The sequence below is a fragment of the Macrosteles quadrilineatus genome, unplaced genomic scaffold, assembly GCF_028750875.1.
Source record: "Macrosteles quadrilineatus isolate MER2022 unplaced genomic scaffold, UCM_ALF_1.0 Scaffold_1__1_contigs__length_201487025, whole genome shotgun sequence".
Classification (NCBI taxonomy): Eukaryota; Metazoa; Arthropoda; class Insecta; order Hemiptera; family Cicadellidae; genus Macrosteles; species Macrosteles quadrilineatus.
Window position 1 is genome coordinate 198,258,063 of NW_026542594.1, and position 18,961 is coordinate 198,277,023.

Sequence of the window (18,961 nt, forward strand, 5' to 3'; positions counted from 1 at the left end):
AGAGCCACTGGGGCGGAGCCCTTTTAAGAATTTCGAAACGGGAAATAGTTTACGTCCGATTCGCATACCTACAGAATTTACACACCAAATTTCATAACGATCGGTGAAGTCGTTCCGGAGGAGTTTGCAGACAAACACTGTGACACGAGAATTTTATATATTAGAAGATTGACTTTATAAATTAACACAAATATCACCTAAACAACAAATAGGAGAGCAATGCTCAAACTCACACACACGCATACACATAAACAAGAAATTGACGATTCCCCTGTCTACGAGGACGGCGGAGAAGACATCGATGGTAAATGGTAAATTGTCATGATTGCGCAATATTCAAGATCCATCCCCTTTATTATGCCGGATAATTTAGGTTCTACAGTACAATGTAAACACTGTACTGTAAAGTATTGTAGCCTATGCTACTTTAATTGTACTGTATTTTAATGAGGTCAAATCCCGACCTATATTGACCGACGCTGGTTCTGAACCTCGACTTAGCGAAATTCCTGCAAACCTAACCTCTATATAACGAACCTCGTTTTAACGAAATCCTTGATATAACGAATATTCAGTTCGGTCCCTTCAGATTCGTTATACTGAGGTTGGACTGTATTTTACCAATGAAACAAGTGGTGTTTTTATCATTCTTGCATCCATCTGATGTTTTTGAATTACTAATGGAGTATTTTAACTTTAAATGTGAATAGAAGCAAATCAACTTTAATATTTTTTGTTATATTAATTATGTTATCAACAGTTTATGTTGTTTATTTAAAATTTATTTATAAGTATTTGTTTATACTCAGATAATTATATCGTTGTTTTAAAAAAAATTATGCTTTTTATTCACTCCCCATATTTTTATAAAGTTGGTTGTGTAAACAATTAACTGAGCCTTAGAGCAGTTAGAATTCTTAATTTCTTTTATATCATAAATCTATGCACTTCTTATCCAATTTGATCCAGCCCAAATTCGTATCATCTCTATAAGGCTTAAGCAAGCGCAGTTAGTGTTCTAGTTTCTAGCGGTAGAAACTTTCTATTTAATATTCTAATACCTAAACCAGGGACGTCAGTTATTTTTGCTGGCATTGTGTTTTTGTGTTGTGTTGTGTTGTTTGTTGTGTTATCTAAATTGTGTCATATAGGGTTTTTATACCCCGTCCTCCAAAGAACGAATAACTCTCCATAAGTTAGCTACTTTTCAAGAGGTTACTTCATAATTTTCATTTTTTTATTTCCCATCACAAAAATTAAATTCCCCTCTTCAATAAATAAAAAATAAGGGGAGCCGAAAGGTGACCAATTCTGGTAGGCGTCTGAAATTACTTATTAAGGCCTAAAGCAAACAATTTTTCCCAAAATGACAAAACCATTGTAGTCCAAAAATATGTAAATGAAAAATATGAGACAAAACTTATTACTGTACAGCATTACCAATCACTAACCGCCTATATTGTTTTAAAATGTTTACACACAACTTCAAATAAACAAATAATACAAACAATACAACAAATAAATACAATTGGTTAATAAAGCAACAACCAATTAACTGTAGGTATATAAAATTATATACCTGTATTATATAAAATCCATTAAAAATTTCAATGCTCTTGATAGCTCGACAACCCCCAAACTCGACAACCTTTGGGTCTGTTTTCTGCTTTTATGGTAACCAGCATGGTCTTTTTTCAAAGAGCTATATAGGCTTAATACAAACCAATGTATGCAAGAATACCCTTCACTTAAATTGAATTTTTTGCTTCGGGTTTGCAGGGGCCTTATCACCGCCACTGTTTTAAGTCCACTATCGTTTTATGGATTTTCTGTTTAAACTGGTTTCTAGATAAATTGAGAATAGCACATACAATAAAAATTCCATGTGCGATTTGTGAACATTGATTAGCTATCAAAGAAATCTTTGCCTTCCTTGCCATTGAATATTTCTAAAAAGAATATAGATCAGTATGTTGGAATTTGTAATACCTTATTGTTCTTTCAGATTAATTTTTAACAGACAATCAAGAATATTGTTAAACATTTGTGCAAAAGAAAGATATTTTTATTTTTTAAATTACAAAAGGTTGGTAAGGTAATGTAAAACCTTTGACTATTAATACAACAACGTTAAATGTTGCATCAATATTTAATTAACTTTTTTTTTAGTTATGCAAACAAAATTAGCATCTCTACGCCCAGATACTACTGATACTGATTGTTGGAATTTTACCTACTTCTGCCAATACCTCAACAACTGTTCTTGGTGCTGCTCCCATGAACTTGAAAGTTATTGCCAAGGATGTGCAGTTCATGTCTTCCAAAAACAGTAAATATGTAGCCAAAGATGAGGCAATGAGCAAAAGTGGGTCTGCCAAACTGCCTTACAAACAGCTGTATTACCTACTTTATTTATACTTTAGCTGTACCTACCAAAACTGCTCTGGTCCTGTGTAGTACAGTGACAGTGTACTATACTCCAACATGGCGGTAAGACACTTAGGAGTAAAATTATTTCTGAACAGAACTGTCAAGGTTTTTGATATAAGTATTAATATATGTTTAATGCTATTTTTAAATCATTACACTACTGAATTTTAATTAAATCGAGCGGAAACCATAAAATTAGTACTGTAGAATTATTATGAACATGTGCAATTGTGCAATCAATTGTAGTGTAATTACACATGTTTTGTATACTATTTTATAATGAGTATTTTTGTCATACATATATGAAAATTGCATCGTATGGAAAGTAAATACTTTGTATTTAGCGCTAGGTAAAATACCACATCTCAAAATAAAATTTAATCAACAATTTATTTGCTGAAGAAAGAAAACGCAAAATAATCCTATAAAAACATTGAGCTTAAACTTTTTAACGGAAATTGAATATTTTATGATGAATGAACTTGAATACATTTTTAGATGGGCTTACAAGCATTAAGAATCGTTAATTTTTTATTTTTTGTATAATAAATGCTCTTATTTACCTAAAAATAGAATCCAGACCTGTTTTCAAACTCTGCTCATGAACTATTATGTACACATCCCCTCTGATTTATAATAACGTGATTTTCCATTGTTTGTTCTGTATTTTATTGCTATAAAAAGTAAAATTTTCACAATATATTAAACAATACATAATTTCTTTCTATAGGACTAGCCATAGTGAATGCTTTCCTAGAACTAAGGAATCTTGTGTTTATTTATTTGGTCTAATCATAAAAACAAAGTGAATTATTTACCGAAAAACAAACTATTATAGGTATACCAATAATCAAAATTAAAACACAAACATTTTAGGTTTTATTATAAATATTGGAAAAATGTGATTCATACAAAAAATTCTAAAATTTATATGTAAATTTCAAAGTTATGTCTTTGAAAAATTATAGTTTATTTAATAGTATTTGTTTTATTATTAAATCAATAAAAAAAAAAAAAAACATAATATAAATTTCAATATAAAACAATTATTGATTTTTTATTAAAAGCTATGATGTTGATAACACTCATCCTAGAACCACATTTTGAGGAATGTTTGTTTTTTAATAAGTCAAAGTTGAAAATCCTTTATTCTTTCAGGATGAAGATGAAATTTTAACTGAAGAGCAAATTGCAAGTGAGTAATCATAATAGCTTTTGTACCGAAACTTTGTATATAACCTGTTCAAAACAATGATAGGGTCAGATTATCAGATTATAATTAGAAAAATCTTTGCTGCATGTGGTTATTCTAGGATATAGTAATTACTGTATATATATAATCCTTATTTTAAGTATTGCTTTTATTAATTTTTAAGAATCAGTTGTAGTTATTTTATTTAATTTTTTTCCACGATTTCTAGGAGTGATGTGTGTAACGTATGTTGTATATATTATCCTAAGAGCTGAAAACTCAACTGTGGGATGTATTTTTAGATATTAATAATATGTATAATTTAGGTTAGGTCTGACTCTATTCTTTGTAAACAATTTACATGTGACAGAATAAAGAAGTTTTGAATTGAATTGAATTATATAATAATTATCACAGGAGTAATCTATGTTATTAAAATAATTTGTTGGATTTTTGTGTGCAGAAATCGACCCCTAAATATTTATTTTTATAGGCATATTGGGTATCAATTTAAAGCTCTTATCCTCTAGATGTGCCTTTTGCGGGTTTGGATGATATCCCGTGAAAACACTTCGTCCTACAGGCTTTTGAAAATTTCATAGTTTGTGCTGAATTCTGTTGTCAATCATCTGAACTTTTTCAAGTTTACATTTGTTTACATCAAAACAGATGGACATGATAGAAAATTGTTTACATTCATTAAAAAATGGGGTTATTTGTAGTTTGGTGAGTTTTCTGTGAATTCAAACATAGATAAAAAGAATTAAATATAGACTGTCAGTCGTGCTGTGGTTACCATAGGTTCCGGCGCACGCTGCTGGGAGCACCGTGTAATTACATAGCGTGTATGCCGTAACTACATGGCGCTCCCAGGGGTGTGCGCCAGAATCTATGGTAACCACAGCACAGCTGACGGTCTATATTTAATTTTTTTTGTCTATGATTCAACTAAAATGTTGTAATGTTATTTGTATAAAATGTAGAGAAGAAAATTACTTACGTTCGATTTTGTGTTGTGATAGGATTTTGTGTTTTCATAGCATGTTTTATTGATTTTTTGGATAATTCAAGTAAAATAATGTAATGTTATTTGTTTAAAATGTACAGAAGAAAATGACTTACGTTAGACTTTGTGTTTTCAGTGTACATTTCATTAGTATTTGTAATTCTAAGATACCTCGAAGAGATCACGCACACAATGAAAATAATATAGGGCTCGCAATGCAAATAATAGGAATGTGATGAGAAATAATCGTTTTTGAACTTATCAACTATATATAAAATATATCACAGATTTTAAAGTGACGAAGTGATGCAGGTAATAATTATTAAAAATCGTTGTCTTAGAAGAATATATATAAGTTTAGCACTTTCTACACATGTTGATTTTTTTTAGGATACAAAGCCTTCCAAATCCAACCATGTTTTCCTTCAAGAGTCTTCTGAATTCAAAAGGATGTCTTTGAATAATATATCTTCTTATTTAAACTCGTCTTTGAATGATGACGGGACCTTTTAAATTCATGCTTGGCTTGTCTTATTAGTAACTTTTGATTTTCAGTATTGAAGAGTGCCTTCAATGCCTTTGATCAGGAAGGCACGGGGAGCATCAGCATGGAGATGGTGGGGACCATCTTGGAGCTGATGGGATGGTCCATGACTCCAGCGGAACTTAAAGAAGTCGTGGACGAGGTGGATGCCGACGGTAAATATTTGAAATTGTAAATTAGAAAAAGAATCATATGTGAAAGCATTGACTATTGGATACTGAAGAAGACTTCCCATCTATATGGACCAGCTGTAGCCATTTTTTTTATTAAAAAAGAATGTAGTTGTGTGAGCCAGTCACAGAATACGCTAACCTCTAAAATTCTATTTTATACCTTATTTTTTGTTGCTGACCAGGTTGATGATGGGTCATAAAATTCGCTATAACTCATCATAAGGCATTCCCTAAGTTTGACTTGGTTAAAAAGATTGTGTATTCTGCAGAATTTAGTAATTTAGATCAGCGCAATTTGTAGGTGGCTCACATCAACTACGACGATTTTGACAAAAAAGCTGGCTACAAATTTAACATGGGGATGGAATGTCTATAGTCAAAGGTGAAAGTTTGGGAATTGGTTATCACAGAGATGTTATTGTCATACAGTTATGGTTCCCAGTTTGCAGCACTAAAGTAGTAAGTAGAGGTGGTTGAGACGGGTTTTTGTCTTTGCCGGAGTATGGCCGTGTTTTTTGGCAATAACTCTTCACAAAACAAAAGAGTCAGGTACACCCACACAGAGAAGATAAGTACAGATGGTGTCTAGCACTAGCTGCCAGAATAATACAGACACTAAAACACTCTCACAACATTCACAATTCTGTAGCTGTACTTAACTTAAATATAGCAATGACACGGAAATGAGTGATTATTTTATCAGATTGTACACATATTTAGTACAAGGTGCATGGAAAGGATTAGGTATTACTAGCTGTACCCGCGGGCTTTGCCCCGTTTAACTTCATAAGTATTCGCATGGCTCATTCACGTCCTGGTTGAAGTTCGTTCGCTACGCTCACTCACCTTTAGGTTGGAGCTCGTTCGCTACGCTCACTCACCTTTTGGTTGGAAATTAGCTGTTGTCATAAATTAAAAAACAAATAATAGTTCTGCACCCTGTTGGTAATCCTTGTAACTTTGATGCTATTGAACATCATAGAACAGAACCAACTTGTTTAATTGAAACAGCTGTTAAGATTCATTAATTCCTTTTAAATATGAATACTCATAAGGTTAACATGGGGAACTACAGAGCCACTGGAATGGAGCCCGAAAGGATTTTTGAGATAAGAATATGCTTTAATGTTAATCGGGAATGTGAGCTATCATCATGCCAAATTTCAGCCCAATCCGTCCAGTAGTTTATGTGTGATTGAGCAACACACACACACAAAAACACACACACAAACTTACAAACTTTCAGATTTATAATATTAGTAAGATAGACAGGTTTTAGAGAGTTTTCCAAGTTTAAAGAACTACGATGATCTGGACTCGTGCCCAAATTGCATATTTTTATAGTGTTTGATTCCGAGGCAAAACAAATAATGTAATACCCTTTTACTTTTCAAAGATTATATTTTTTGAGACAGATGTTAGGTGAATACGACTACTAATTTAAAAAAATTAAATTTGCCGCTTTTAGATCTTAAACATGAGTGAATTACTGACCTCTATCAGGTTACAGTTATAAGAATATTTCAAATCCATTTTCATAAACTGTGTTCATTGTTTACAATCTGACTGTGGTTAAAACTTCAACTGAATGATCATCTGTTCACGTTCAAACCGTTATAAAGAAAGTTGGTCAGCATTACTGAAACTTTGAAAGCAAACTCTAAAAAATTCAAACTCTGGGAGGAGGCAAAGCCCTAAAGAAAATTACCTTTGCCATCCATCACTCTGCTAGATCATAAGCTTTACAATAATACCTCAATCGTAAAAATCGGTTGAGTAGAACGGGTGAAAAAGGGATGTAACAGGGCAAACCCTAATTGTACCTATTACTTATTACCTAAAGGCAAATACCACTCACTCACTGATCACTATATCTCAAAAACTACAATCAATAATAAGAACCATATTACAACATAAAACATAACCATCAACCAATAAGAATTGGGTTGGAGGCTCCAATTAAGCTCTAGGTGTGCAATAAAAAGCGTTTTCAAAAAACACCATCAGGGATCTGTCCCAGTGGCGTTTAAAGATCCCATGATATCCTTATAGAGGAAAGATTTGTTAACATTTGAACAGATGAATAATATTGAATTTTGGACTATTAACTAGGGAAACTGCTGGTTGTATTTATTTGGTTGAAATTTAAATATTTGCATTGAAAATATTGGTGTAATTGTTAAGTATAAAGATGGATGAAAAAGTATTTCTGAAATAAGATAAAAGAAAGCAAAAGCCAAATTCGTAAATTCACAACGCTGTTAGTTACTGTGGCATTGCTAAGATGCCAAGTTGGATTGACCTTTCCACAAAAACCTCTCCTCAATAATGGATTGCTACTATTTCAATTGAACACAATTTGGCATTGCTTGGATTAGGTTTTTAATCCCAAAAAGATGTTGGGCATTGGCAGCAATTAATGGAATATTTCTGTTTAGAGAAGAAAAATTGAAAATGGCTCATTACTAACTGTCCTCATCACACCAAATCCCGAGTTTAAATATAGGTAGCTAAATATATTAAGTTGACTACTTTCAATTCAATTAAATTAGTTTGTATCATAAACATAAACCATATAGTTCACAATCATAGTTTACAATTGCAACTTAAATTATCAAGAGTATTTTTGAAACTGACAGGTTCATTACAAAACAGAACAAAAACATTGCAATTATAAGGTTCATCACTTAGAAATACACGAATACAAAAATGCAATAGTCAAAAATACAAAAATATAAATATTAGTCTCTAGTCAGAGCTCAAAGGGGTGGTTCTCCACCATCCTTCCCATTTCCTTCTTCTCCCATGGGGAATTATTGTATTGGTATTATTAACACAAAAAGTATCTAGTAATAGTAGTTTTCGCAACCATTTTGTGTAAAGATAGTGTTAATGTCACAAATAGAAAATTCGATGGTTGTTGTTAACACTATTTACGCGAGTTGCGTACACTAACTTACTTTACCTACGACAGTGTTTAATCTCTCATTGCCACTCACAGTGATTTAAAGAAACATTTTACCAAACACTAATTGCACCACTCGACAATTAAATTGGCCCGAACAGCTGATTAGTTTAAGTTTGAATCTTTACAATTTTACTTCTTCAATCCTTGAACCTCATTGGTCCGTTACCCGTGTTGTTATGTAAAACTATGCTGTTATGAAACTATGCAATGCTGTTATGAGAAACGTTTAATTTCTAAGAACTGAACTGAAATGGCTACTTTAAAAAACGGTTGTAGGTAAAATAATAAACGCTAGAGCAGTGTCATCAGGTATTTTAGAGGTCCTAGACCGATGTGCCACTTTTTCCTTATCTTTATTAGTGTTCCTCAACAGGATCTGGTTGGCTGGAGTTCGAGGAGTTTTGTCAACTGGCCTCCAAGTTCGTGATGGAAGACGAGGACGGTGGCAATATAGAAGAGGAGTTGAGAGAAGCGTTCAGAATGTACGACAAGGAAGGTGAGGCTATTATTATTTATGTTTTTATTATTAAATTCAAGTAGATTTTATTACATGGTCACCCGGAGTGTATATTGTAAGAGGAACTTCCTCCTGAACAAAAAGTAGTTTTTAAATTTTAAGTGATGTCTGTGTGTGCGTGTGAATGTGTACAGAGCTACAGAATACACAATCCGATTTTGTATGTGGGTACTAACATAGACTAACCAACACAAGTAGACTTATCATCCCATTGTAAACTTTGAAGCACGTTTTTCATGTTTAGTTCATGTCTAGTGACACTGGGCACTAGTGTTAACAAAATGTTGTTTCTATAATTTTAGGATTAGTTTCTTGATTTGTGCTTTAATGTTTGGTTATATTGTTATAGGTGACGAGTTATTGTTCATGATGAGATCGTATTATTTGGTAAACAAGGTTTTAAATTATAACTGAAATAACAAGAAACAAATTGTAAACGAAACACAACCTCTGCAGTACACCGTACACAACTAACATTTAAATTGTCTTCAGCTGTTCGATAAGGATGAGAAATCTACTAAGGGAGTATGTTTTATCTATGGTACTATCTACTAATCCATGGTATCTGCAGGCGTTTTTTATTATTTTTCAGATTTTTTAAATGGTGATTTTCCAATAAATCCCATGAAATAACGGAAAGATATGGTTTTAAAAAAGAATTACGGTACTTAAATGATTTTGATTACAATTTAGAATTTTATAGTGCTTTTATCTTGGAATTAAGTCCCCTAATGTTGTTAAAATTATAGTTCAAAAGTTATTACCATTATTGTGATTTCCCCCACAAAATCCCATAGTTAGTTAATCCCTGTGGTTAGCCATTATATAATTGTTAGGACTTTTGTTTAAGTAGTAGGATGTTCAATGTTATTGGGGAAATATTCAATATTATGTAATGGGGGAAAGTGTGTGTGTTAGTTTGCTGATACCATATATTTATCGTGATACTTTAGTTAGGTACCAACATATACAAAATACAATTAAATATTGACCGTCAGCAGTGCTGCGGTTATCATTAGTTCTGACATCCACCGTTGGGAGCGCCGTAGGAGATACGTAACTACACGGCGCTCGCAGTGGTGGACGCCAGAACTTAAGCTATCCGCAGCACTGATGGCGGTCTATATTTGATTCTATTTCTATTCTATGCAAACGCAATGGTGTTTGAAAAGTACTGTATCTGTTCATTTGTTTACTAAATTCTGTTGGCTTAGAAGTTTCTTAGTTCAGACTAGGGTCTCAACTGAAGTTTCTGAACGAGATGAGTAAACCAGAGTAAAATCTGCACTTTCAATAGCAGAAATACTTTATTGTGTTGTGAAATTTTATTTCCACTTATGATTTTACTAAAAATGCTATTTAATTACCAGGTGAAGGCTACATTACGACAGACGTGTTGAAAGAAATCTTCCGAGAATTGGACAGAACTATCACTGAGGAAGACTTGAACAGCATGATTGAGGAGATTGACTCTGACGGCTCCGGTACTGTGGATTATGAGGGTAGGCCAGTAGGCAGCACAGCAACAGCACCCCAACAACAACAACAACAGCACACAACAACAGCAACAAGCAACAGCAGAGCAGTACAGTAGTACTGCTCTTCCAAAATATGAAATCTCACCTATAATACTCCGGCTGCAGCAAAACTGCAGACTAATTGAATTTCAATTATTCTGAATGGATTTTTACTGAAATATTTACTTCAATTTGTCACATTTAAGATTTATTCCCTATTTAAATAGCAATAGATTTCATGAGTACATAGGTTTGCTGCTACAGGGAAGGAAAAAAAGTGTTTTTGGTAACATGTTAACCCTTTCGATGCTAGAATTTTGTTGCAAGTTTCTGAAAAATGCTACTATAGAGTTATTTACTAATTTCGTCCGAAAAGTGCTAGGCTTGCAACGTGGATGAAGTCTAGTGTGCGAGAAAATCTAAAATTTTTCATCTCAAAGGTGTTAAGGAACGATGTATCGAGCCTCGATCGTATGACGAATTGCAAGAAACCATCGCTGTTTCGAAACATTAACTGAGTAACCGATATGCCCATTTCAACTCACACGATTGAAAATCGCGCCGGCCTGATTTATCGTCGCTTAGCACTATTCGAATGAAACGCGAACAATAATATCGTTCCATAGCACTTTTCGGGAAAAAGATACACAACAATATATATTCACATAGCACTGAAAGGGTTAAGCTTATACTATGAAATAAATAAATTTGCCAAGTTTGATCATGAAATGTCCATTAACACGCAAATTATAATAGTTAACTTTTCCTCCCAAAGAATAACACGGCAATTTTAAATGCAGTTTTTTTTTTCTCTCTCTGACTTTTAATCCTTCAACAACGCTTTAATGTACACAATTATTTTATTTTAAGCTCCACGATGGATTCAATGAAAGTTGGGCATTTTTACGTTTTAATGGTCAATAATTTTAAAATCCCACAACACCTTATTCCCATGACTCTATCTACAGAGACTTAGACGGCAAGAAGGATCCATACAATCAGATTCTTGCGTGAGATCTTTGACGGAAAGTAAATAAAAGAAACGTCTTATAACACTATTATATACACTTATATTCACGCTTATACTGTTACTCACAAGACGGTAAATATATAAAAAAGATGGTAAGTGGTGATCGATTTCGATTGGACACTCCAATCATCATCAGACCCAATAGGCGAATGTCTCTTGACATTCAAAGAATGAGATGCGAGATATAAGTAGGGAAGTCTTTATTTTACTTTTAGTTTGACTCTACGAGTACTATGCACAGACCACTGACTATTTCCTATAGTATTTCAAGTATACACACAGACCACTGAAGTCTATGTATACTAAGTTCCGTTAGATTAATTAGTACTAGCCAAAGCAATATATTTCAATTAGTATTCAACATTCTAATTTTTAAATTACTTATCTACATTTAATTTAACCTTCTAGACTACTATCATTATATTTTTTATTGTTTGTTTATATACTTAATGTGGAAATAAATCTGATTTTGTTTGACTTAATCAAATCCCTTTAATGTTTCAGAGTTCATGGAAGTCATGACGGGAGAGTAAATAAAAAGAAAAATGAAACAACAGTGACCACAAATTACATGCTATACTGCACATGAACTATAAATGCTATTAGATTTGTTAAATGTTACTAGACGTAAGCAACATACGAGGCTAGTCCAGAAAGTAAGTTCCGTTTTGGAAAAAACATACGGATAATTTTATTTAAAAAAATAAAAATATTTCTACAAGAAAGAAAATATCTCAAACTATTTTTCTACATAGTTTCCACCATTGTTTAGACATTTGTCGTTGCGAGGAACCAACTTTTCTATATGTACCCACTTCATAGAAAGATGCCGTCATTGAAGAGAGCCATTGCCGAACACCGACTTGAGCGTCGTCATCGCTGTCAAAGCCGCGCTGTCCGAAATCCCGCTTTAATTGCAAAAACAAGTGGAAATCAGGTGTCAGATCCGGGCTGTATGGCGGATGGTCAAACTGCTCCCAACCAAATCAAGGTTTTGAGTGGCATCAGCAGAATGGGGTCTCACAAAAGATGGCTGCGAGCATCGTCATAAACATTGGTTCTCCCATCATTGAATTGCCGAATCCATTCTTACCATTCCATCACTGATAACTTTTTCTCCATAAACTTCTGTAAGTCGGCGATGAATTTCAGCAGACTTCATGTTCCTTGTGTTTAAAAAACGTATTACAGTCCGCGGGATGAAAAACTGTTTCAAACATTTTGAGTGTACACTAATTAATGTAACACAACACAATTTTGCCTTAATTGCGTCAGCTGTTCAACAATGAACCAAGGAGACTAGTGTGCATGCCCATAACATCGTTGTTAGCGCTGTGCCAGCAGTAGAACGAAACGGTACTTACTTTCTGGACAAGCCTTGTAGTAATTGTCTATTCAGTCAATGTTATAAATCAAGAACTGTCTTTTCTTTTACATTTTTGTTAAGTTAATTACTCTTAAGATCCAAATACAGACCATTTTGAGAATATTGCAAATTTATTAATAACCTCTTCAGAATGAACCACATATAAAGTGATTACAAGTTTAATTTTGATAAACGTGTTTGCTTTGTTGACCTGACCCCATAAGGTAGAAACCAAAATCAAATTATACTGTACCATAACTATGACAGTAGCACTGTAATGTTAAGAATTTCAGGCACTGACGAAGGAATCTGAAGACTTATATCACTTGGTCGAATCTGGTCTATTCATAAGGAGGTCATCTGTCTGCGGCAGAGGTTGACAAAACAGCTAAATAAATATTGGACGGCTCGGCTGAAAGATGAGGGAATGGGTGGATTTTTGTAAATTACACCTCCAATTAGGCATTCTACTACCTACACCTCTTATATACATACTACTGTGTGTATCTGTCCACCAAATCTTGTTTTATAAGAATTGGGATTTTATGTCCATAAGAGAGAAGTACAATAAAAGGACATATTGGAAAGAAATGAATAAATTACTTGCTTTGACTATTAGTCAATGATTACTCGTTTACAAAAGGTCGAACTTTGAAGTATTGTTACATATTATATGGTTGTATACGAACAGGCAGATAAGGCATTAGCACTCATGGCAAGTTGGACGAGTCTGGGCGGTGCTTATCTTTGGTAATGGTAGAAGGGGGAGGGCTTTATCGGGAAAGTACGCGTATTTCTCGGAAGTACTTATACCGGCCTCGTGTTTCGGATGCAGTGATTCCAACGTTTGAAAACCGAATTTCCCCGTTTGCTTACATTGTCTGCGATTCATCATGAATAATCTAGTTTGTAGAAGTGGGAAAGTAAATATAGTTATTGTTAGAATTTGTAATTTATACAACTAATCAAGGAGGTAGCTGTGTACATATAAATTTCTGTGTAATCGTGTGTCTTAATATTTACTAAACTTGTAAAAAGAATTATTTTATAATTAACTTATGCCGTTGTAAATCAGTGTATTTACACTGTTTGACTTTTGGTCTTATGTGACCGTTGGCAGTAAATGACAGTTTATTAATAAACTAATTGTCAATGTAGTGCTTGTATAGAGATGTCATTATACAACCGTATGTATTCCTGTCCTTCTTCGCGTCATTGTTCATTAGTCTAGTGGTCTAGCCGAATAAAGATCCAGCGAAAGTTTGCTTCCTCGTGATTTATTGCCGGGCGTCTATCGCTCCTAAACCTGGCCCCTGTACTATATATCACTTCCTGTATAGCTTGTCCACATAATGAAGATTCTTGCCTATAACTCGTCCCATAAAAGATGGATTTTTGTGTTTGTAAAGAAAATGCAGTTGTTTTGAACTTATGCAAATGTATACTCTTAAAAATATACCTAAATAATTTGAACTTTGGATTTACTCTTGGTATTAAACAATTTTCCTTTGGGAAAAGTGCAGTTAATGTGTTACAAATCTTGTGATTCTAATATATCTTTTAACATTCTTACTGGTTTGTTTGGTGACTTTATGACTGAGGTTTTCTGGGTTATTACTACTAATTGTGCTAGGGGCACAGAAAGAATCAAGGTTGTATTAAGGATTATATAATATGATATAAAATATAAAGAAATAGTGCGAGAAATTAACATTTTTTAAATGTTTAAAACTTACCGTTACATCCGTGATTTGAAACGGGGTCAGGGTGCGGAGGAAACCGGTTTTGTTCGTTGAAAACGCCGTAAAAATGGTTTTACATCTACCTTTTAATTTAGAAAAGAAATTTAACCGTTACATTTAACCTCACATGATTGATTATAACTGAAAGAGATAAGAACAAAATATTTAGAACAATATTAAGGCTACAGTAACAGAAATTAAACCTTGGTTTTACACTAGGGACAGCTCAAGTGGCATTAATTTGGGGCTATAATCATTCAACTAGGCGGAACTACTAATCGTTTTACATTACACATACGTTCTTCGAACAGTGAAAATAATTTGGCATACTGGCAACACTGAATTAAGATTTTTTATGCCACTTATTTTAACATCATGCGATATAATTATATCCAATACAATTATTTTTATACTATAAACACGACGGTGAAGTATGAAACTGTTGACGTTGATGGTTTCATTTAAAAATATAATGGGAATATTGATACAACGAGTTATTCGAGAAAACAACCAATTTGTAAAATTTCATACTTTACACTCAATAATATTTTACTTAATTATGTCTGTAAGCCTAATTCTTAAAAAATACTATTTTGTTATGTCAAAATCATAGCGACACATAATTGATTATTACGTTTCACAATTACAATTAATCACAGTTAATTTTATAACGTGGGATATTTCGCGACGGTCCAGTAAGTGGCACAACTGCTTCCGTGGGATGTAACAATGTCACGTGATGGGGGGCTTTACGGGGAATAACATTCATGCCCTTATCTGATTGGTCTGCAGCTGCCATTGGCTGTCGTAAAAACTCATGCAACCGAGCATTCCGCCGCATATCTTTACGTAAAGCTGGTGGGCCCCCATATTATATATGTAAGCAATCCTGTGGTGGTAGAAAACACTAAGCTTGATATATATATATATTTTAAGTTCTTTAGTGCCACCTTTATTTTTATTCATGGATGTAGCTTTACAAATTTATATTTTTACTACTCTATAATCAGAGATATTTTAAAAAGAATAATAAAAATTACTGAAGTCAATTATTATTTAGTTGAGGTTAAGACTAGGTTTTAGATCTAATGCATTCTTCTCAAAATAAGCAAGCAATTTATGAAGTTCAGAGGTAATTCAATAAACTCGTTCTATAGACAAAAGCTCATTAAATAATCAGATACTACAATTTTTAGAATAATATTAGTAAACCTGTGATACAAATAAATTTCAATCTATCCTAACTGCTTTGTGTATTTATTACTTGAGGGAAAACATGATAGAAATTGGAATAACCCCTAGGATTAAAGTGTTAAACTCAGTTAGAAATTGTTATGTTACCCCTAAGTGAAACACAAACAGGTTTTGAAACTAGTAGCAGCTCACAGTTTTCTAGTTTGTTGGTACATGTTAAAACCAATTCAACAAATGCTATTTAATCACAAAGAAACACATTCTTTTATCGAGCCAATTCCTTGGAAGGTCAGAGCAAAAGAAAACACTACATATTATATAAATGCAACCGTACTCTTTTTAATATCGAATATAAATTCTTAATATTATAAAATTACAAGACAACTTCCATTCTGGAATGTTCTAACTACAAGTCTACATCAACAAATTAAAAATAACAACTATAAAGCCAAATAAATAAAATAATACAAGTAGTAAGCCGTTGGGCACTAATATCGGATCTCGACCCGGACTACCTAGGCGATCTTCATAGACGCTTATAAAAATAACAATTAATTAACACTAGGTATAAAACGATTTTAACACGTCACTCCTCGCAGTCACACAATAAATACGTCACTCGTCCTCTCGTCCGAGGCTCCATCAGTTCAGTTATGTTTACTAGTAAAAAGCGTAAGTATGGAAAGCCGATTCCACATAGACAATGCCTTTTGAAAGACGATAACAAGAAACCAGAGAGGCTCTACGAGTGTCAGTGCTGGCTTTCTTGCGTCGATGGGTTGGGTTTCCTCGGCTTGTCGGTGGCGGGATTGTCCCAAGGCTGCCGCACACCCGAGGCAAAGATGAGGTAGACGGAACTGCAGAGGAAGTAGACACCCGCGGAGATAAAGAACACTTCCCGCCATGCTTCTTGCGTCGGCTGCAACATACAAGATTGTTAGACCTTTATAATGTCAACTACATCTATATCACTAAACTAAAGTTTATTATTATTTTGAACTTCAAGTCAACTTCAATTTCAACTTTGTGAGATGACAATAGACAATAGACAAACCAGATGTTGGTCGCCTTAGTACTAGGGGATAAAATACAGTACATTGTACTACTTAATACATTTGAACTTGAGGATTGTGGGTTTGGCTTTATATAATACATAACGCCGTGAGCCAATGAGCTGTTTCCCCTAGTTGGTTGTAATGTAACAAAATTACAACTTCTCAATATTCTAGCAGGGTTTCCATGTAAGTGCTACCTCTAGTTGTATTTCTAGCTCAGTGCCTCTCACTAGTACTAACATTTTCAGTTGCCTCACGTAACAACAATGTATAAACAATGTTATACAATTGTATAAACAATGTTACGTAAATATAGCCTAACATTTACTGATATCAACAAGAAACTTATGTTGTGTGTGTTGCTACTCTAGTGGTTGTCTCATGAGTTCAACCCTCTTCTAAATTAACTTAATCACAGAGAAGTAAGGTATAGAGGAAACATGCTTATGGGACAATCATGCGCTTTCAGCTCTGGTAATGTTGGAGTGGAAATGAATGGCGAACACTGTGGGGAAATTTCTATTACACAGGCTCACGGTCATCCTCCCCCATAGAAGTACATGAGGACGAGGGGGGCGTAAGGAACTTTGTGGTAGGCACCAGCACTAGTGCCAGACGTCACCTAAGTGTACTATGAAGTGTATCCAAATGAAATAAAAGATAAAAAAAAGGATAAAAAAAGTTTAGACAAAAACTTAAAGAATTTTTGATAGAAAAACCCATCTACTCAATAGATGAACTTTTTATGAATGTATACAGCTATAGATAGTTTTATTTTCTGTATTTTTTGTTTAGGTTAAGTATTTGTACATAGTAATTATAAGCTTGACACTATTTATTGTACGTTTTGTACATACTATAAATAAAGATAATTTGAATTTGAATATCCTTTGTTCCCTACTCCTTTGTGGCTCAACTTAAATTACCACTTTTGAAACTAAACTTACTCTTCCTTGGATGATGTAGCCAGCGATTATCGGCGCCAGTAGACCAGCTAGGTTGGCCATACAGTTGGTGAAGGACATGAGGATCCCGGCAAACCTCGGACTGATGTCCAGATGGTTGACCTTGAACCCAGAGTAGATCCCTCCGTTGAGTCCGACGCCCAACGTCAGAATGGCTACGGTCAGGTACGGGTTACATCCGGTGTAGGAGGCGGCGACTAGAGCGATACCCGGACCATACTGACCTGGAGACATTGAACTGATTAAAACATGTTCAACAAGTCCATAAGCTAAGAGTAAAATCTTTGAATTTGCATTAATTTTAGACATCACTTTCCTGGGGCTGGAATAGTGGTAGTTTATTACACATTATTCTTTTAAGACCATGTTTGATGGACTAGGCAAGAAAAAATCATATGATGTTTTATGAAACAGTCATTTGCTTGTGCACTTACCCTACTATACCTTTATCAACATATATCTTACATGAATTTATCAATTGTTTAATCAATTGATCAAACATTGAGGTAGAGACACCCTATGTGGCGTATTTTAACCCAAATATGAGTAAAGGATGTGTATACAAGTGTGAGATAATCTGTCTAGCTTTGTAACTGACTAAGATCAGCTGTTTCATTAGCTATGACCATTTATTTAAAGTCAAATGATCAGGAATAGCTGGGTCCAGTTTCGAACTAACAAAAAGCTACTTACTTTTCTCAGGATCGAACCGGCGACCTTTTGATTGTTAGGCGAGCATTATTGTTAGGTGTTACACTGGTCTCGTGAAACGTAGTAGGTAATGTTTTAAGGTAGCCACATACTTAAATATATTTAATGTGAAAATATTCTAAAAGGTTTAATTGCGTATAAAAGTTGCTCTGGTAAAAATATGTAACAGCGTTTAACCTGTTTTTAAAAGCAAATAATTACAACAAATTACCATTCTAAATTACCTTTTTGTTAACTGGTCACAAAAAATCTCATAAAAAATGTATTCCAATCAATTTTAACTATGAACAGAATTACTATGGACATAGTAACATTACTACTGTATAGTATTATGTAATTTATAATAGATTTTATTTTTTATTTTGCAATAAATATGGTACTGTTGGTGTAAAATATTTACCATACTATTCTCAATTAGCTATACAGAAGTGAACAATGAACTTGCTTAATTTTGTTTGCTGCAGTTGATCAAACAATCAACAATCCTAGCCTGTGGTTGGAGATGTCACGATGAAATTTGAGTTTTAAAAATATTTTTTACTAGTACTACA

The 18,961-nt window shown here is 33.7% G+C and overlaps 2 protein-coding genes across 4 annotated transcripts in view; one reads left to right on the forward strand and one right to left on the reverse strand.

The window, feature by feature from the left end:
• The first annotated feature begins 2,416 nt into the window (after positions 1 to 2,416).
• Positions 2,417 to 12,864, forward strand: LOC128994015 (troponin C, isoallergen Bla g 6.0201-like). The gene is made up of 6 exons (XM_054418216.1): positions 2,417 to 2,490; positions 3,589 to 3,625; positions 5,184 to 5,327; positions 8,687 to 8,809; positions 10,201 to 10,332; positions 11,882 to 12,864. Exons 1-6 carry the CDS (start codon positions 2,485 to 2,487, stop codon positions 11,908 to 11,910), a joined length of 471 nt encoding a protein of 156 aa, XP_054274191.1. The 5' UTR covers positions 2,417 to 2,484; the 3' UTR covers positions 11,911 to 12,864.
• A 3,129-nt stretch (positions 12,865 to 15,993) lies between these two features.
• LOC128994022 (putative inorganic phosphate cotransporter) overlaps positions 15,994 to 18,961 on the reverse strand; it is a 79,282-nt gene continuing 76,314 nt past the window's right edge. For all 3 annotated transcript variants that reach the window (XM_054418234.1, XM_054418228.1, XM_054418242.1), the window contains exons 8-9: positions 17,682 to 17,923; positions 15,994 to 16,598 (exon numbers count right to left, since the gene is read on the reverse strand). In XM_054418234.1, the coding sequence (XP_054274209.1) occupies positions 16,431 to 16,598; positions 17,682 to 17,923 (410 nt within the window). In that variant the 3' untranslated portion in view covers positions 15,994 to 16,430. The remainder of the gene's footprint in view (positions 16,599 to 17,681; positions 17,924 to 18,961) is intronic.

Coding starts and splice junctions, on each gene's coding strand:
- LOC128994015 (XM_054418216.1), top strand. Junction 3,626..5,183: donor AACTGAAGAGCAAATTGCAA/GTGAGTAATCAT, acceptor TTTGATTTTCAG/TATTGAAGAGTGCCTTCAAT. Junction 10,333..11,881: donor CGGTACTGTGGATTATGAGG/GTAGGCCAGTAG, acceptor TTAATGTTTCAG/AGTTCATGGAAGTCATGACG.